This window comes from Candoia aspera, chromosome 3, assembly GCF_035149785.1.
Source record: "Candoia aspera isolate rCanAsp1 chromosome 3, rCanAsp1.hap2, whole genome shotgun sequence".
In the NCBI taxonomy this organism is placed as follows: domain Eukaryota; kingdom Metazoa; phylum Chordata; class Lepidosauria; order Squamata; family Boidae; genus Candoia; species Candoia aspera.
The window spans coordinates 55,166,574-55,187,373 of record NC_086155.1 but is presented as its reverse complement, the minus strand read 5'-3'; the positions used below and the strand labels follow the sequence as shown (position 1 = coordinate 55,187,373).

At 42.3% G+C, this 20,800-nt stretch overlaps 2 protein-coding genes across 3 annotated transcripts in view; one reads left to right on the top strand and one right to left on the bottom strand.

The window, feature by feature from the left end:
• SZT2 (SZT2 subunit of KICSTOR complex) overlaps positions 1 to 12,843 on the bottom strand; it is an 87,876-nt gene extending 75,033 nt beyond the window's left edge. The window contains exons 1-5 of the mRNA XM_063297773.1: positions 12,772 to 12,843; positions 10,639 to 10,764; positions 10,292 to 10,465; positions 9,825 to 9,995; positions 5,748 to 5,879 (exon numbers count right to left, since the gene is read on the bottom strand). Coding sequence (XP_063153843.1) covers positions 5,748 to 5,879; positions 9,825 to 9,995; positions 10,292 to 10,465; positions 10,639 to 10,764; positions 12,772 to 12,801 — 633 coding nt within the window. The 5' untranslated portion in view covers positions 12,802 to 12,843. The remainder of the gene's footprint in view (positions 1 to 5,747; positions 5,880 to 9,824; positions 9,996 to 10,291; positions 10,466 to 10,638; positions 10,765 to 12,771) is intronic.
• Positions 12,844 to 12,864: 21 nt separating this feature from the next.
• MED8 (mediator complex subunit 8) overlaps positions 12,865 to 20,800 on the top strand; it is a 52,552-nt gene continuing 44,616 nt past the window's right edge. The window contains exon 1 of one of the 2 annotated variants that reach the window (XM_063297770.1): positions 12,865 to 12,935. In XM_063297770.1, the coding sequence (XP_063153840.1) occupies positions 12,930 to 12,935 (6 nt within the window). In that variant the 5' untranslated portion in view covers positions 12,865 to 12,929. The remainder of the gene's footprint in view (positions 12,936 to 20,800) is intronic. The other variant, XM_063297769.1, reaches the window with a different exon arrangement.

Below are 20,800 nucleotides of genomic sequence, written 5' to 3'. Positions count from 1 at the left end.
TGTATAGGAAGGATAACAATATCGGGGATAGCTTTGACAGTGTAGTCAGTGAGCTAGAGCCAGACATTCTGAAGAGTGAGGTTGAACAGGCCTTAAGAAGCATTGCTAATAACAAGGCGGCAGGAGACGACGGCATCCCAGCTGAACTGTTCAAAATCTTGCAAGATGATGCTGTCAAGGTAATGCATGCTATATGCCAGCAAATTTGGAAAACACAAGAATGGCCATCAGATTGGAAAAAATCAACTTATATCCCCATACCAAAAAAGGGAAACACTAAAGAATGTTCAAACTATCGAACAATGGCACTCATTTCACATGCCAGTAAGGTAATGCTCAAGATCCTGCAAGGTAGACTTCAGCAGTTCATGGAGCGAGAATTGCCAGATGTACAAAGCTGGGTTTAGAAAAGGCAGAGGAACTAGGGACCAAATTGCCAATATCCGCTGGATAATGGAAAAAGCCAGGGAGTTTCAGAAAAACACCTATTTCTGTTTTATTGACTATTCTAAAGCCTTTGACTGTGTGGACCATAACAAATTGTGGCAAGTTCTTAGTGGTATGGGGATACCAAGTCATCTTGTATGCCTCCTGAAGAATCTGTATAACGACCAAGTAGCAACAGTAAGAACAGACCATGGAACAACAGACTGGTTTAAGATTGGGAAAGGAGTACGGCAGGGCTGTATACTCTCACCCTACCTATTCAACTTGTACGCAGAACACATCATGCGACATGCTGGGCTTGAGGAATCCAAGGCTGGAGTTAAAATCTCTGGAAGAAACATTAACAATCTCAGATATGCAGATGATACCACTTTGATGGCTGAAAGTGAAGAGGAACTGAGGAGCCTTATGATGAAGGTGAAAGAAGAAAGCGCAAAAGCTGGCTTGCAGCTAAACCTCAAAAAAAAACCAAGATTATGGCAACCAGCTGGATTGATAACTGGCAAATAGAGGGAGAAAATGTAGAAGCAGTGAAAGACTTCGTATTTCTAGGTGCGAAGATTACTGCAGATGCTGACTGTAGTCAGGAAATCAGAAGACGCTTAATCCTTGGGAGAAGAGCAATGACAAATCTCGATAAAATAGTTAAGAGCAGAGACATCACACTGACAACAAAGGTCCGCATAGTTAAAGCAATGGTGTTCCCCGTATTAACATATGGCTGCGAGAGCTGGACCATAAGGAAGGCCGAGAGAAGGAAAATAGATCCTTTTGAACTGTGGTATTGGAGGAAAATTCTGAGAGTGCCTTGGGCTGCAAGAAGATCAAAGTCCATCCTCCAGGAAATAAAGCCAGACTGCTCACTTGAGGGAACGATATTAAAGGCAAAACGGAAATACTTTGGCCACATCATGAGAAGACAGGACACCCTGGAGAAGATGCTGATGCTAGGGAGAGTGGAGGGCAAAAGGAAGAGGGGCCGACCAAGGGCAAGGTGGATGGATGATATTCTAGAGGTGACGGACTTGTCCCTGGGGGAGCTGGGCGTGTTGACGACCGACAGGAAGCTCTGGCGTGGGCTGGTCCATGAAGTCACGAAGAGTCAGAAGCGACTAAACGAATAAACAACAAAGCCAGAGGATACCATCCTAATGGATTCCAGTTTTAATGGAGAAATCTTGACTGTGGACTCCATACATTCTCCAACAGTTTGCAGCCTGGCAAAAAAAAGCCTTCAGTGTATTTTAGATGTTACTCCATACACCAGAAGCCTGGCCCAAAATGCTGTCTTAGTGCATGCTATCAAATGCTGCTTCGAAATCAATAAATGCTATATAAATTTCTTGGCAAAATTTAAACTACAATTCCAATAGTTGCTGAATTGCAAGTATTTGATCATTGCAACTACACCCAGATCTAAATCCAGCTTGATTTTTCTAATTCTTTTATCCCTTTCAAATGACAGTTGATTGAGAGTATTCTTTCCATAATTTTGTAACCAATATAGTATTCAGCAGAGAAATACCTCTGTAGTTGCTACAAGATGTTCTTTCTTTCTTGTGTAATGGGATAACTGCTATTTCCAATTCTTTTGACAAGATTTCATCTTCCCATATTTTCCTGAATAAAACTTCAAGTCTAGAAATCAAGACAGCAGGGCAGTTCATGTATTTCTGGACCCAGCTCATCTGATCTTCTGCCTTTTCATATTTCAAGCAATCTAATGGCTTTCTGGATTTTGCCTGGGCTGTTGAGCCTTCATTTACAGAGTATATTGGGTTTTTTTGTTTCTGAATTTGCAGTTAATACTAGCATCCAGAATAGTTGGAGCTGGATGATTTATAAGTTCCTTGAAATACTTCTTTTGCTGTTTTGTACTTCTTGTTGCATAAAAGTCTGCCATTTTAATCTGTGATAATATCACTAATAAGAGTTGTACACACCCTCTCATTTAGCAATCTCAATCTGTAAACTGGAAGTGAAACAGTAGCTAAGCAAACATGTGACAGAGAGAAACACAATGCAAAGATTACTGGTTGCTGCCATCTCATTTAAAGCTCTCTCATACAGTTTATTTGATTTTCTTTTATCCCACCTTTATTGTTTTTATAAGGTGGGGAACATACCTAATACTCCTTCCTCCTCCTATTTTCCCCACAACAACAACCCTGTGAGGTGAGTTGGGCTGAGAGGGAGGGACTGGCCCAAAGTCACCCAGCTAGCTTTCATGCCTAAGGCAGGACTAGAAATTTGGTCACAAGTGCATGCATTGGTCAGAAATTTTTAACCGTCATATTTGCAAATGGTCACAAAACAAGGTAGCCGCTAAATGAGGAGTGGCTGTATTTTCTCACTGGTTTTTTCATAAGCTGAAATAGTTTTTCAATTCACCTTTTTCTTCTGGTTGTTCCAACTCTGTTGCTTTGTGGTTGCAATATAGTATCTCGAGCAGCTTGTTTTTTCACTAAACCAGCCAGGCTTCTTGCCTCAGATAGGTTTTGACTGGCTAAAGCTGTTTTCCTTTGATATTGTAATTGTTTCAGAAGTTATCCAGACCTTGCATGTTTTCTTGATGCACCCAATCACCTTAACTGCTATACTATGAATAACATTTTTCACTTTAGATCAGAAAGATTTAGTTGCTGAGTTGGTGTGTACTTATATTGTACGGATAGTTTTCACATTATTTTTAAAAGGTGTCAGCAGCATCTGAGTATTTCTGCTTATTTATTTTGTTTAGCACTACAGAACATCAAGACAAAATTCTATAGTATACTATCCTCAAGAGGAAAGCTTGCCTGAGCACAGTGGTGGATGGACCACTATCTGTGGTTAAGGCAGCTAAGTGTCTTTATGTTTGAGATTCCTAAAAAGCTATTAGCATTTTCTGGAATTATAAATATGAATAGCAACAGTTCCCTTTGAAATCTCTTTGAAGTAAGATTCCAGCAGAATAAAATTAACACTAATAGTAGAGTAGTGCTTTATTTGGGAAACACTAGAGTCTACCATTATAGAATACACTTACACATTTCCAAGCATAGTCCCTATCTGAGCTCATCTTCTCCAACAAGCAACTCTGTCTCTCATTCACTGTTACTGATCCTTTGTTGAGAAAGGTTTTTCAACAAATACGGGGAAATGCTCTGGAAACTGCAAAGGGAAATCAACAATACAGAACAACAACAGTGGGCAGGAAAGGAAAGAGTAAGTACTTGTAAACATGCCATGAAAGCCAGCTTTCTCACACCTAGATTCTACCCACTTTAGGAATGAAGGTACAGGTAGTTCTCATTTAGTGACTGCCTCAGACAGCAACTGTTTGCAGTTACGACGGTGATAAAAAAGTAACTTTGCAACCAATGCCTGCATTTATGAACCTCACAGCATCTCTTTCAGTCACACGTTTGCCATTACAATCAGTACACGTCCTGTGGCTGACCCATTTTTTTCTCTTTTTCCCCTCCTCACAGAGCAGAGGCATTGCCTAAATAAACTATCTCTTCCTGATCTGCTTTTCTCCCCAGCATAAATGAACTCAGCTCTGTGACCTTAATTACAGTAATTGATTGGAATCCTCTGGATGGTTCAGGCTCCTGCCTGCCACTGACAAAACCGTAATCACTCTCACACTGAAGACTTTTTTGCCTCCTAAGTGACTTGTGGCTCACAGCCCAAGTATGCTAGACAAACAGCCAGCACTAGCACATTCCTTTCAATGTGTATTCCCCACTGTGTGCATGCTTACTCTCTTGAAATCCTTTCTTCTCCAATGAATGTAAATACAAACATCAATTCTCTTCTTGCTAATTATCCCAGCTGTGGGGTGAGCATTCTAAAAGGTGGAGGAATGGGGAAAAAGGGCTGTAAGATTTGCCCTTTTACCCAGCTTCCTCATGAGATGAGTTCCTAAAACCCTCCTGGCTGTATGGGCTCAGCCAGCTGTTTGGGGTTGTATCCTTCTGACGCTATAAAGCAAAGGAAAGCTGATGTAAAATTGTAAGCACAGTTGCAGTCATGTGATTTTTCACTTAGCAACCAAATTGATGGTCCCAAAGCTGTCCCTAAACAAGGACGACCTGTACTATGTTTCTCATTAGTTCTCACAAAAGTTGTCATGCTACAGAAACTCAAAAAAGAACCTTCAGTAAGAAATTCTATTTACTCAGCTAGAAAAATGAAGTGGCTTTAGAAAGTCCTTCAAAACTCCTTTTGACTCAACATCCTGTAGGATACACCTCAATAAATACTCATTCAGCTAAGATTATTCCAGGGCACTGTTTCTATTGCTTCTGTACCTGCTAGACAGGAGTCATCTGAAGCAAGGCTAGAATTATTCTGATCCTCAACAGAAATTTGAAGAAGCTTCCCATTATCAAGACAATAAACCTCTATTTTAGAGCTCCAAATACTCCCTTGAGCAGTCATTAGACTCCTTCTAACAAGCTCATAAACCTTGCCCTTACAGACAGCAACTTTATACACTACTATTCAGTACTAAGAATTACCACCTCTGAACTCGAGGGCATAAGAAAGACAGAGAGCAACATTATCACCTACTCCAGGTACCTTCAGGTTTTACACTCCAGTAGAGCACTGAAGTCATTAAAGCAAGTCTCCTCTTGCACAACTAAGAAAATGAATGTAAGTCATAAGAGATTTATTGATTGATTTTATTTTCTATTCCGCCTTTATGATTTTTATAAATAACTCAAGGCGGTGAACATACCTAATACACCTTCCTCCTCCTATTTTCCCCACAACAACCACCCTGAGAGAGAGTGACTGGCCCAAGGTCACCAGCCGGCTTTCATGCCTAAGGCAGAACTAGACTCACAGCCTCCTGGTTGCTAGCCCGTTGCCTTAACCACTAGACCAAAGTGTTTCAATACATTCAGAGCATTTTAAACATAGTATCTCAATATTCCTTCTTGCAAACTTCTACAGCAGAACATATCTCTATGGTGTCATCTCTACACTGTAGGCTAAGACACTATAATTTGTATAAGGGGCTCCTAAGTGTTGGCTTCTTCCTTTACTTTTCAGCTGATCAATTTGCCATGGATGGGCAAGCAAATTAATTACTTTATGTAGAAAAACCATTTTTGCCAAGTTTATTAAGCCAGCTTTACAAAATCCTTGTATAGATAACTAAGTTAAGTCCATTTTTTTCCCTGAGGGGAAGGTCCCAGCATGGACTGGTGGGCAAAATAGAAAAGGCCCACAACAGACTAATCAGGAAAGAATATGAAGACATTTCCTACTCATTCAAGAAGAAAAAAGTTACTATGGCTGCTCACCTGAGTTTTGGCTTCATTTTGCTGCTGGAGCATCTCAGCCACTTTGTTTTCAAAGGCGCACAACTGTGTATAAACCTGGTTCAAAAAGGTTTCTGTCTTTGTTCCATCCAACAGGTAACCCTGGAACAGCACCTAGGCCGCAGACAAAAAAAGTTTATTTTTTCCAATTTGTGAGTTTTATTTGGCAGTGAAGTAAATGGTATACCAAAAAAACCCAAGAAAATTTGAAAAGGGAACTGTATCAGTTCACCAGCTAAAAAAAGAACGTTTTAAAACAGCAGATTTAAATATTGTTGTTGTTGTTCAGTCATTAAGTCGTGTCCAACTCTTCATGACCCCATGGACCATAGCACGCCAGGCCTTCCTGTCCTCCACTGTCTCCCAGAGTTTACTCAGATTCATGTGCATTGTGCTGGTGACGCTATCTAACCATCTCATCCTCTGCCATCCCCTTCTCCTTTTGCCTTCAGTCTTTCCCAGCTTCAGGGTCTTTTCCAGTGAGTCCTCTCTTCGCATTAGGTGGCCAAAGTATTTGAGCTTCAGCTTCAGTATCTGTCCTTCCAATGAGCAGTCAGGGTTGATTTCCTGTAGGATTCACTGATTTGACCTCCTTGCAGTCCAAGGGACTCTTAAGATTCTTCTCCAGCACCACAGTTCAAAAGCATCAATTCTTCGGCACTCGGCCTTCCTTATGGTCCAACTCTCACAGCCATACATTACTACTGGGAAAACCATAGCTTTGAATATATGGACCTTTGTCAGCAAGGTGATATCTCTGCTTTTTAATATGCTGTCTAGGTTTGCCACAGCTTTCCTCCCAAGGAGCAAGCATCTTTTAATTTCATGGCTGCAGTCATTGTCTGCGGTGATCTTGGAGCCCAAGAAAATAAAATCTGTCACTGTTTCCATTTCTTCCCTTCTATTTGCCAGGAAGTGATGAGACCAGATGCCATGATCTTAGTTTTTTTAATGTTGAGTTTCAAGCCAGCTTTTGCACGCTCTTTCACCCTCATCAAAAGGCTCTTTAGTTCCTCTTCACTTTCTGCCATTCGGGTGGTACCGTCTGCATATCTGAGGTTGTTGATATTTCTCCCGGCAATCTTAATTCCATCTTGTGATTCACCCAGCCCGGCATTTCTCATGATGTACTCTGCATATAAATTAAATAAGCAGGGTAACAAAATACAGCCTTGTTGTACTCCTTTCCCAATTTTGAAACAATCAGTTGTTCCATGTCCGGTTCTAACTGTTGCTTCCTGACCCGCATACAGGTTTCTCAGGAGACAGGTTAAGGTGGTCCAGTACTCCCATCTCTTTAAGAATTTGCCACAGTTTGTTGTGATCCACACAATCAAAGGCTTTAGCATAGTCAATGAAGCAGATGTTTTTCTGGAACTCTCTTGCTTTCTCCATGATCCAGTGAATGTTGGCAATTTGATCTCTAGCTCCTCTGCCTCTTCGAAACCCAGCTTGTACTTCTGGTAGTTCTCGGTTTGTATATTGCTGAAGCCTAGCTTGGAGGATTTTGAGCACAACCTTGCTAGCATGTGAAATGAGCGCAATTGTGAGGTAGTTTGAACATTCTTTGGCATTGCCCTTCTTTGGAATTGGAACATAAACTGACCTTTTCCAATCCTGTGGCCACTGTTGTTTTCCAAATTTGTTGGCATATTGAGTGCAGCACTTTAACAGCATCATCTTTTAGGATTTCAAATAGCTCAGTTGGAATACTGTCATCTCCGCTTTGTTGTTAGTAATGCTTCCTAAGGCCCACTTGACTTCACTCTCTAGGATGTCCAGCTGAAGGTCAGTGACCACACCATCGTGGTTATCAGGGACATTAAGATCTTTCTCGTATAATTCTTCTGTATATTCTTGCCACCTCTTCTTAATCTCTTCTGCTTCTGTTAGGTCTCTGCCTTTTTTGTCCTTTATCATGCCCATCTTAGCACAAAACGTTCCCTTGGTATCTCCAATTGTCTTGAAGAGATCTCTAGTCTTCCCCATTCTATTGTTTTCCTCAATTTCTTTGTACTGTTCATCTAAGAAGGCCTTATTTCTCCTTGCTATTCTCTGGAAATCTGCATTCAGTTGGTTATATCTTTCCTTTTCTCCCTTGCTTTTCCCTTTCCTTCTTTCCTCAGCTATTTGTAAAGCCTCATCAGACAGCCACTTTGCTTTCTTGCATTTTTTTTCCTTTGGGATGGTTTTAGTTGCTGCCCCCTGTACAATGTTACAACCTCCATCCACAGCTCTTCAGGCACTCTGTCTACCAGATCTAGTCCCTTAAATCTATTTATCACCTACACTGTATATTCATAAGGGATATGATTTAGATCATACCTGAATGGTCTAGTGGTTTTCCCTACATTCAATTTATGCCTAAATTTTGCACTAAGAAGCTCATGATCTGAGCTACAGTTAGCTCCATGTCTTATTTTTACTGACTGAATAGAGCTTCTCCATCTTTGACTGCAAATTACATGATCAATCTGATTTCAGTATTGACCATCTGGTGATGACCATGTGTAGAGTCATCTCTTGTGTTGTTGGACAAGAGTGTTTGCTATGACCAGCGTGTTCTCTTGACAAAACTCTATTAGCCTTTGCCCTGCTTCATTTTGTACTCCAAGGCCGAACTTGCCTGTTATTCAGGTTATTTCTTGACTTCCTACTTTAGCATTCCAATCCCCTATAATGAAAAGGACATTTTTTTTGGTGTTAGTTCTAGAAGGTGTTGTAGGTCTTCATAGAACCGGTCAACTTCAGCTTCTTCAGCATCAGTGGCCGGGACATAGACTTGGATTGCTGTGATGTTGAATGGTTTGCCTTGGATTCGAACTGAGATCATTCTGTCGTTTCTGAGGCTGTACCCCAGTACTGCTTTTCCCACTTTTATTGCCTATGAGAGCTACTCCATTTCTTCTAAGAGATTCATACCCACAGTAGTAGATATAATGGTCACCTGAATTAAATTCACCCATTCCTGTCCATTGTAGTTTGCTGATTCCCAAGATGTCGATGTTCAATCTTGCCATCTCAAGTTTGACCACATCCAGCTTACCTTGATTCATAGATCTTACATTCCAGGTTCCTATGAAATATTGTTCTTTACAGCATCAGACTTTCCTTTCACTTCCAGGCATATCCACAACTGAGCGTCCTTCTGGCTTTGGCCCAGCCACTTCACTCTTTCTGGAGCTACTAGTAATTACCCTCCGCTCCTCCCCAGTAGCATATTGGATACCTTCTGACCTGAGGGGCTCATCTTCCGGCATCATATCCTTTAGCCTTTTGCTACTGTCCATGGGGTTTTCTCGGCAAGGATACTGGAGTGGGTTGCCAATTCCTTCTCCAGTGTTTAAATATTTTTTTAAATATACAGACATATAAAACAGCAGTTAAAACCAAAGTGCTCATCTGCTTGGCAAACTGAAGACTTGTACCTCTCCGTAGCTTCAATTTTTTGATAGTTTGCACAACTGAACTCCAATACAAAGGACCCATATTCTATGTTAGATGAATTAAACAACGTATATATTATATATCTAAATATATTTTCAAAAACGTACATTACATCTTGATATAGTAGAGCAAGGGTGCATAGTTCACCTGGGCCAATAGTCACTTTTTTTTTGCTGATCATACCAGCAACATATCACTAGCCTGTCCATTGCATATAAAAAGTTTACCAGGAAGATGTATACACATGCTGCATGTTCTAGTCAACAAATGATCTTTAGAGCACAGGCAGGGAACCTGATTATCATCAGATGCTTTAGGCCAGTGTTTCTCAACCTTGGCAGCCTGAAGATGTGTGGACTTCAACTCTCAGAATTCCACAGCCAGCCATGCTTTAGAGTATGTTTTCCACAAAACATATTGCATATAGCCAATGTCACAGTCTATGAGAGCTGCAGTCCAAAATGCCCAGAAGTAATTCAGGCTGCTTAGCCCTGCTTTAAAATGCTGCAGTTTACAGCCTATGCACTGCATACCCTACCAACAAGAAGTTTTTACTATAAGCTGTTTAAGTATTTCACATAAACATTTCAAAACTCAAGGCATAAAAATTACCTGATGCGTCTGTAGGCTAATGATGGAAGAATATGCTTGGATAGTGATGAAAATCTCAGGTTGGAATATAATGTCAGAACCTGGGATTCTAAACGGCTTTAACAATCCCACTAAACACCGTGAGAGGGCATAGAACACTTCATCAAAAATTATCTCCCCAGTAGAGTCATCCTGGAAAAAAATGAGAGAGTATATTTGACTTCTCCTCAATTTATCTCCACCTACCTCGAAGTATGTCATAGGAATTTTACAATGTGAACATTTTAAATACTTGGAATTCGTAGTAATTTTTACCGGTGGAGATATGCAGATTAAACCTCTCTACAAATGTAAACTAGGTGCAAAAATAGGAGCTAACAGGCAAGGGATATATTTCTGAGAATCTTGAACACCAAGCACTCTGAGCCAAAGAAAAAGAAAAGGATGGAAAAAGTCAAACCACAATTTGGAGAGATTAACATACTTACTACGATCCCTGTAGATGGACTCAAATCCAGTTCAATCACAAAACGGTACCGGCAGGCAAGGAAAGTGACATGTGTCGAAGGCACTAGGAGGTACAGCTTATTTTGCAAAGGCTCATCAGGTTGCCAGCTGTTTGGCAGGATGCTGAGAACATCTAACTCACTGTCTGACTTTGCCTTCAACAAAACAAAAAACTAAATAGAGAGAAAGCTAAAAACAAAAGTTGAAAGAAGTCACAGAATTCCATATATGAATTTCTCTTCCTAGGGTCACATGAACTGTGACTTTCCGCTTCTCCCATAATACAAAAAAATATTTATTTAGAAGCTTTGCAATAAAGTTTACTCACCAATTCAGCTTCAGACATTGAGCAGATAACCTGATGCAAACGACCAAGAAACCAGGCTAGGCGCACATTACGTGAAATTCGATAATCCTTCTTCATCAAGAGAAACACCTGCCCAGCCTCTTCTATCTGTAAGTAAAAAAAGTATCATTACTTTGCAAAAACAAAAAGGCCATGGTTTTTTCAATTATTAAAAAGCTATTTGGCATTTAAATTGTTACCTATATTATATGGCAAAACAGAATAGCAAATATTACATCATTCATAATTACTTTTCATGCTCTGAAGCTGAAAGGGGAAAAAACTACTGTATGTATAAAACAATGTATTTGACTGGACTTTTCCCCCCAGTTTATAGAGTAATTGTGACAGATCTAACAAAAAGCCACAGGTAAATTGCTGGATTAAAAAAAAATCCTGAAAAATATATCAAGTTAGAAATGAAAGGAGGTAGAAAATGATACCTGACATTACTTCCTAGAAATTTGACAAAGACAGTAATGTACTGGATTAGGAATCTGAGCATTCATGTTCATGGTTATATAAAAAACCCAGCCTTTTTATATATATATATAATTCAAGGTGGCAAACAGACCTAATACGTTTGCCACCTTGAGTTATATATATAAAACTCTCAGCCCAGCCCACTTCACAGGGTTGTTGTTGTGGGAAAACAGGAGGCCTCCTGTTTTCCTACAACAACAACTCTATGAGGTGGGTTTGGCTGAGAGCACACAACTGGCCCAAAGTCATCCAGCCGGCTTTCATGTCTAAGGGAGGCCTAGAACTCAGTTTCCTGGTTTCTAGGCCAGCACTACACCAAATTGCTTCTTTTAAAGGTTTTATAGTTACCATTTTCTTCAGCTTTTCTTCTTAGTTCTAAAGAGTATAACTATTATTTGCTAGGTTTATATCCCACCTTTCCTACTGGATGGAAAACAGAGCACTGCTTCTTATTTTCTCAAAACAACAACCCTGAAAGATAGATTGGACTTAAAGAGTGGCAGGCCTTAAGCCACTGAATAAGTTTCTACAGGTAAGGGTGGACAACAACCTAAATTTCTCTAACCCTGATCCAGTATCACAGCCACTATACCAGAATGGCTTTTACAGCTGGATAATTTAATTATGGAAAGTAACAGCTTCTATTAATATGCTATGTCAATGATTTAGAAAATCATTTCTTTTCAATAATAATTTTAAATATTCTAATGAATTCAACCAGGTTAATTCTTGTTGCTGTAACCAGGATTTCAGCAAGCATGTTCCATGAAACTAGATAGTTTGCACATTATTACAAGTAACAGAATGACAGCCAACAGTATCAAACAAATATTTCTCATGCTAACCTTTTCTCAGAAGTAGTGGTCTGAATAGCCAATTTTATTCAGAGTCCATTTTTTTCCTTAATAGAAAATTAAGTCACAGGCAAACTTACTTGAAAGTAAATTCTATTCTATTCGCTGTGTTTTCCAAGTTAAGGTACATACAACTATTTAGTGAATGATTCCTGGAGCAAGTAGTCTTCAAGTGAGTGATATGCCACAAGTCTGCTAAGGAGAACAGGACCCCGGGAAGATGGGGGTTGAAAGCGATAGCCTCTGACTTTGATAGGATAGCATCTGCAGTTTGTTTACAGACCGCTCACTCTTCGCTCCTACACTAGGCTGAAAGTATTATCTAAATCAACACTTCCTCATCTGGCCCAGTATCAAACATAGCGCTCAGCTGCAGAACTGTGCAAAACCGCACAACTACTGTCTGGGAAAAGCCTTTCTGCTGTGGAAGGCTGGAGACTGGATTCTCTTTTCAAACCGACCAGGTCCTCAGACCCTCTCCATCCGATACCTGCGCAGCCGAACAGCCTAGCCATTCCTCAGGTCTGGCGTTGGTGGGATCGGTCCCTGGGAATGCACCCTGCTGAGCCCTCGCTCTACAAACAAGAGCCTCGAGTGGCTACTCCCGTTTGCGCCCTCTGCTTCCGCCACCAACCCCCGCTGCCCGCATCTCATTCCGCATCTCTGCCAATTAGGCTCGAAGCTCCTCAAAGGCACGCCCCACGGCTGGACGCGCACAGCAACCACCCTTTCCAAACAAGCCCCGCGGGCGCAGCACGTGCAAACCCGGCGTACGTACCTCACTCTCAGGACACTCCGGAGCCGCCATCGCTGACCCTCCGGCCGCCCCTCCCTCCGCCTGCCCTCGCCTCGTGACGCTCTGATCCGGAAGAGGAAGGAAAGAAGAGGCATGAACAGCGCGGTTGCTATTTATCGCTGGCTCCGGACTCCCTTGCCATGCAGGTGAAGTGGTTGCGCCGAGCTTTTGGGTGGGGCGCCCGGCGGTTTAAGGACCCAGCTCTCCTGGAGATAGCCGGCAGGATTGAGTAGAGGTTGGCGTTGCTTTTTAAAAATAATTTAAAAGATCCAATCCCAGAGCGGTCTAGGTTCACGGAGCGTGGCAATCCATGGTTTATTGTTTTATTAACCTAGTTACCTGGATTTGTTCAAAACACGGAGCCACAAGCTAAATTCTGGCCCACTGTGCTGCGCCAGTCGAGCCCTAGGTTAGCAGTGTCGATCAGAAATGATGTAGAAATAAACATGGCTACTTACTGTCCAGCTTCCTGTAGCAGCAGATTGCGAGAGTTGGCAGAGGATTTGGGGGCTGGAACAACACACTGAGGTCCCACCTCGCCAGTAGCGCACACTGAGAAGAACTGGTGACCCGCACCTGAACCCTGACAGGTCTCTGACAATGCAGCTGTGAAAGCTGTTGGTTCAGGTAGCAGAAGGAGTGTTTGCTGGCTAGGGAATTCTGGGAGTTGAAGTCCACACATCTCCAAGATGCCAAGGTTGAGAAACACTTGTCTGTTGGTTTGCTGCTATTCTGTTGGCTGTGCTTTTGCTTGGTTTAGCACACTGACCTTTTGGCTGGTATACTTTATAATCTTCACACTAGCCTTGTGCTAGTCTTTTGCTCCTGTTGCCTTACTGGATCTAGGCTGTATTCCCAAACAGCAGATGGAAGTAAGAACTGTGTAGTTCCACTCAAATTAGAATAATTAACCCCAAAGTGATGCCCACTCATTGTGTTGCAATACAGCGTTTAGAATTTCTAGCTAGCATGGTCTATTATGATACCACTGATTGGTTTGCAGTTAATACTTAGCTGCTGTTATCAGATTGAATAAAGTTACAGCAGGGCTTGCTGACAGAATCCTAGAAAATATCTTTTGGAATAGACAATATAAAGATTTTAAGTCAGAAGTTATGGATTTGTATGCCATCTGGAATGACTGAATATTAATACATACATTTTTGGTAACTGCAGGTGCCAATAATTCTCAGGATTTTGACAGGTTGATAGGTAACATAAAATGCAACAAGAACTGTCTTAGAAAAATGACTGCAATTAAAATAATTTTTAACCTCCAGTTTCAAATTGTGCTTACAATATACTTCATTCAGGTCAAGATATCAGTGATGGTGCTTGAGAAGCTTTGAAAAAGTAAAAAAAATATATTCTGTGAACTGACTTATCTCTCCACAGGCTACCCAATCTGGGCTGCAGAAAATTAGAGTACCTCTAGATGGAATCCATTAATTACAGGAGTTAATTAATATAATCAGAAAGAGGCCAAGGGGTGACAATTCCTTGGCTTGCAATGGAGATATCCCTATTGCCTTTTAATGTGTAATTTAAAAAAGGAAAATAACTAGATACAATAACAAATGATAATACAAGAAAGAAACAAGATGAGCCAGAAAATAATTAAAATAAAAATAAATAAAAATAAAGGTAATACATAGTAGAATGTACATAGAAATACATAGTGGAACTATAAAACATGCAGGAGTATCAAGTCTTAAAGAACATACTAAACTTTGACCCCATGGAATAACAGTTCATATATAGAAAGTATAAGTGTGTCTTCCACCCAGGATGTTAAGTTGTGCACGTTACAGACTTTCTACTATAGCAGAACAATCATCTTAGTTGCTGCCCACGCATAATAATTGGAAAGTTCTTTGAAGTTATATAGGTTTCAAATTTTCACAGTATAGTTCACCAGTACATTTACATCTTTGTCCCTTATTTCTTTTCTCAACACCCTTATGCATGTTAAACCAAAACAATGTCAATGTAAGGACAAGCCCAAAACATCTTAGAGTTCCTTCTGGCATATTATGTTTCCAACATACAAAATTTGAAAGCCAACCATTATTATACATCCCCTAATGTGCCCAATAGTTTCAGAAAATTATTTGGTTGAATTAATCTCATCTTAATGGCATGCAATACTAATTTAACATTCTTTAAAATCCTAACTGATTTGTTGAAATAGAATATTCCACCTTATTATTTCAAATTTTAGGGAAGTTAACTTAGATAGATCTACCTTAATTCAACTTTTTCCATTCTGAATAAAATTAACTGTTCTTAAGGAATTTGAAAAAACATATTCTAGTGATATTAATAAGTAGAATAATGAATCTCACCCAAAATGTACAGTAAAGAGATGTTTACACTGCATTTATTGTTACTGAGCAGTGTTGCGTGATCTACTTGTTTTTGCAAAACCTCAAACATTTTGAAAAACTGATTAGCAGCATGCTAATCTAAATTATTAATGAAATTTTTGTCCTTCAATTTTCAATTCCAGAAAAATTGTTTGCAGCCACCTTAAAGTTTGATTATCCCATAACTTCTCATGAGAATTTAGATAAAATCTGATTATTTTTCCCCAGATATTCCAAAAATGTCTACAGCTTTAAATCTATGAAAAGCAACTGAGTTAATACTAAAACTTGAGTCCTTTACAAAGTTATTAAATAATTTAATAATACTTTTATAATTGTGCCCATAATGGTTTTTGAAATAAATCTTTTGAATCCTACAAAAATAATAAAGGTTAAAATATAAGCCCAATAGTATAATTGAAATCAGAAAAATTAAAATCTCCATCTTTTTATGACTGTCTTAATTCAAGATGTCCATTCACAGCTCTGTCATCTTCCATATGCAGTTACTGTAATTCTTTTTATGATGGGGCTGTCCTTGAAACTTCAGTATGTTTACTGCACAGTCCCATTACTTTCACATAACACTTTTGCGGCAGGCACTGCACTAACTCATTATACGCCTCCAAATGCAATTCAAGGTGCACCTCTCCTGTATAGATTCTGCCTGCCCAATCCAAGGGCACAGAATGCCTGTTGAAGATCCTCACCTATTGAGAGGTGTGATAGGAGAGGTCCACAAGTGGCACTCTCTGTGGGGACTCCCTTCTCTGGAAAAAGGATATCTCCTGCTCCTGGCTTTTTGGAACTTATAAAAACTTGGCTGTTCCAAAAGGCTTTGGGACCTGAGTGCTACATTGTTCCCAGTGCCAGGAATATTCTGGGAAAATCCTAAAAAGATAATCAAGCATTGGGCTTACAAACATTTAGAAATAAACAAGACGATGACTAGAAGTCAGCATAGATTTGTTAAAAACAGGTTGTGCCAGACAAATTTTATTGCTTTCTTTGACAATATGACAAGATTAGTGGACCAAGAAAATGCTGTGGATGAAGTGGACTTAGACTTCAATAAGGCGTTTTATAAAGCAGAACATAGCCTCCTTCTTGATAAACTGGAAAGTTATGAGATAGATGGTCCCAGATAGATTTGGCAGTTGGCTGTGCAACTGTAGCCAACACGTTGTAATGGTTGCCCAACCCAAATACTCAGACTCACAAGAGGTTGCTAAATGAAATCTGATTTATTAGGGAACTTAGGACAAATACAGAGAAAGCTGAGAATGAGCAAAAGCGCGCCAAATACAAACTTAAAACCCCCGTTGCAAACATACCCCGCCTCCCTACCAGCAGCGCCGCCCGTCCCAGGTGCTGGTAACCGTCAGACCTGCTAGCCTGGGAAAGTAACCTTGAACACAGGAGATAACCCAAATACATTCCAAAATCACAGCCAAGAGATAAACCACTCCCATCCTCCCATCAAAGATGAAACACGCATCCAGCTAATGACATGCGAAACGTTACGATGTATCAAACACATTGAAACGGCGAACATGACATACCGCCTCCCCAAAAACAACCTTAAGGACCCGGTTTAGCGGGGTAGGCAGAATGGAAATGGGCAACAAGGACAGGAGAAGCCACGTCATAGGCAGCGACCCATTCTGGATGAGGGAAATGCTTCCAACGAACTAAATATTGCAGAGTATTGCGAAGGCGTCTAGAATCTAAGATTTCTTTAACTTCAAAGTGTTGTTGACCGTCAATCATGATGGGGGTTGGAGGTGGAGGTTGATCATGTCATCGGTCAGAACGAGTACTTGGTTTGAGTAAGCTGCAATGAAAAACAGGATGTAAGCGTTTAAGATTATGTGGCAAGTCAAGTTTAAAAGTCACAGGGTTAATTTGAGCGGTAATAGGGAAAGGACCCACAAACTTAGGTGCCAACTTCTTCGAAGGTTGCGAGGACTTAATAAACTTAGTCGATAAATAGACCAGGTCCCCGACTTGAAAAGCAGGATGAGGGGCACGTTTCTGGTCAGCATAATGTTTGTAATCCGATTGGGCATCAGCCAATGCCTTTTGAATCACCGGCCAAGAGTCTGCTAGTTGTGTCGACCAATCTCCCGGCGAGGTTGGCCCGCCCGAAGGTTGTGGTAGATCCGGAATGGGCACAGAGTCCCTGCCCTGTGCAATACGAAATGGGGTTTGACCAGTGATTTGATGAACTGCATTGTTGTAGGCAACTTCAGCAAAAGGGAGGAGGTCAACCCAGTTGTCCTGCTGATAATTCACAAAAGCCCGAAGGTATTGCTGTAGCGTTGAGTTTAAAGCCTCTGTGGCCCCATCCGTCTCTGGATGCCACGCTGTGGACAGGGCTTGCTTAGTTCCCAACAGTTTGAGGAACGCCCGCCAAAATTGCAAGGTGAACTGTGTGCCCCTGTCCGAAATCAAGCGAGAAGGACACCCGTGTAGCCGGTACACGTGTACCAAGAAAAGGCGGGCCAACTGGCGGGCGGAAGGAACTGACACGCATGGGGTGAAATGGGCTTGTTTAGAGAAATAGCCTTTGACCACCCAAATCACTGTTTTGCGCTGGCTGGGTGGTAACTCTACAATAAAGTCCATGGAAATCTCATCCCAAGGGCAAGCTGGGCTAGCCACAGGTTGCAGGAGTCCCTGAGGTTTACCTCCTTTACGCTTTGACATAGCGCAAACAGAACAGGAGGCGACATACTCCTTCACATCTTTGCGCAGGGTGGGCCACCAGAACTGCCGCCGGACAAGGTGCAAGGTTTTTCCAAAACCAAAGTGTCCCGTCATCATGTGCACGGAGCAACACGTCTTTTCGCAACTTCTCAGGGACATAGAGACGGTGTCAGGGCCAGCCTCGCTCCGCAATAAGACACAGACTCACTTAATGGGTATTAAGGATTTCTGGTTTATTGGAATGATAGCTGACAGAACGAAAAACGGGAACGGGGTAGGTAGGTGGGGGTGCCCCTTTTATACCCTCCTGTATTGCCCCGGGCTTCCCCACCCCTCAATGCCCCGATCCCTCTTGATGGGATCCTTGATGGCTGCGTGGGCGTTTTCCCCGGTGTCCTCTTTGTCTTCCTGCAACGGTTGAGTTCTCCGGGGCACCATGTGCTCCTTATCTTCACTCCTCTGACGTCCCTCTTTTCAGGTGTTGATGGGATCATGGGTGTGGGTGTCCTTGGGTGCTTGTTTAATCCCTGATTGGATTATCTTCTTCCCCCTTTTCCTTAATGATCATGATCCACGTTGTGAGGCTCTTTGTGCCTTGCAACGAGGTCATGACATGCTGCCCCCCCAAAGATGTTCTATGGTGCTGGTTTCTCTGGGTATGCCTCATGGAACTGTCTTGTCAGTTGTCTAGCCATGACGTGTCGTGCCTGGACCCACTCTGGGTGTGAGAAATGTTTCCATCTCACGAGGTATTGGAGTGTTCCTCTTTGCTTTCTTGAGTCCAGTATTTCTTTTACTTCAAAATGTTGTTGGTTGTCTATCATTATGGGTGGGGGTGGAGGTTCTTCCGTATGCCATTTGGATGTGCTCGTTGGTTTCAGTAGTGCACAGTGAAACACTGGGTGGACCCGTCTCAAATTGTAAGGCAGTTCCAATTTGAACGTAACTGGGTTGATTACCTGTATGATTTTAAAAGGTCCAATGAATTTCGGTGCCAATTTCTTCGATGGTTGTGAGGTCTTTATGAACTTAGTGGAGAGGTAGACCCTATCTCCCACTTTGTAGTTCGGTGCCTCCGCCCTGTGGTTGTCCGCATATTTTTTGTACGTTGTTTGTGCGTCTGCTAGGGCCGTTTGGATGATAGGCCAGGTTGTTGCCAGCTGTGCCGCCCAATCGTCTGGTGAGCAGGGCAGGGTTTCGGGTTCCGGCAATTCTGGTATCGGTACAAAGTCCCTTCCATAGACCACCTTAAAAGGGGTGTGGCCAGTGCTCTGGTGTACCGCGTTATTATAGGCCACCTCTGCAAAAGGTAGTAGGTCTACCCAGTTGTCCTGTTGATAATTTATGAATGCCCTCAGGAACTGTTCAAGTGTTGAGTTAAGGATCTCTGTTGATCCGTCCGTGTTTGGATGCCACGCAGTGGACAGTGCTTGCTTGGTTCCGATTAGTTTTAAAAATTCCCGCCAAAACTTTGACGTGAATTGTGTGCCTCTGTCGGTCACCAACCTGTAGGGGGCGCCGTGAATCCTGTATATGTGTGTTAGGAATAAACGTGCCAGCTGTTGTGCGGAGGGGATAGTCGCGCACGGGATGAAGTGTGCTTGTTTCGAAAAATAGTCTTTTACCACCCATATCACAGTTTTTCTTTGGCTGGGTGGGAGGTCCACAATGAAATCCATGGAAATTTCTTCCCATGGCCGGGAGGGGCTGGCTACCGCCTGTAACAGCCCGTGGGGTTTCCCTCCTTTACGTTTGGTGGTAGCACATATGGGGCAATTGCTTACGTAGTCTTTTACGTCCTTTCTGAGGTTTGGCCACCAAAATTGCCTCCTTGTTAGGTGGAGGGTTTTTACAAACCCAAAATGCCCTGCAGATTTGTCATCGTGCGCTCTGTGTAAAATTTCTCCCCGCAGTGATTCGGGCACGTACAAAGCTTTCTCCTTCCAGGCGATGTTGTCTTTGAAAGATACATGTTGTTGGTTATTCTGCAACCATGTATCTTGCTGTAGTGCTTGTGTGAGTCTTTGTTGCCAGTTCGGTGAAATTGAGCGTCGCCTCCGATCGCTCCCCGCCGTTCGTGCTGGCGTGCGCTGATTCCTTGTCTGGCTCCGCGTGACAGCTGGGCAGCCGAGCTGTTTCTCGGTCCATACTGTTCCTACGATGTCGGAGGCTTGCGTGTCGTCCTGTGGTCGTCGGGAGAGGGCGTCTGCCAAGAAGTTTTTCTTGCCCGGTATGAATTTCAGCGTGAAATTAAACCGGCTGAAAAACCGAGCCCATCGCACCTGCTTCGGGCTGAGCCGTTTTGGCGTGCTGAGTGCCTCCAGGTTCTTGTGGTCCGTCCACACCTCGAAAGGGCAGGAGGCCCCCTCCAGCAGGTGTCGCCATGTTTCCAAGGCTGTTTTTACTGCAAACGCCTCCTTTTCCCATACGTGCCATCTCCGCTCCGTCTCGGAGAATTTGCGGGAAAGGTAGGCGCAGGGCTTTAGGTGGTTGTCGGAGTCCTTTTGGAGCAGGATGGCTCCGATGGCGAAATCGGAGGCGTCTGCCTGCACCACAAAAGGCTTGGTGGGGTCGGGGTGCTGTAACACTGGCTCAGCTGTGAAAAGGGTTTTCAGTCTCTCGAAAGCCGTTTGACAGTCAGCTGTCCAATTCAGTAGCGCCCCCGGGTTCCTCGATTTGCGCGTGTCCCCCAAGCCCTTAGTTTTTAGCAGGTTAGTTAGGGGCAATATAGTCTCTGCCAGCCTGGGCGTGAACCCCCTGTAGAAATTAGTGAATCCCAGGAGGCTTTGCAGCTGTCTCCTTGTGCGTGGGCGTTCCCACGCCAGGATGGCTTGGACCTTGCTAGGGTCCATTTTTATCCCTTTAGCAGAAATCCTATACCCTAGGTAGTCAATTTGTTTTTTGTGAAACTCGCACTTGGAGAGCTTTATAAACAG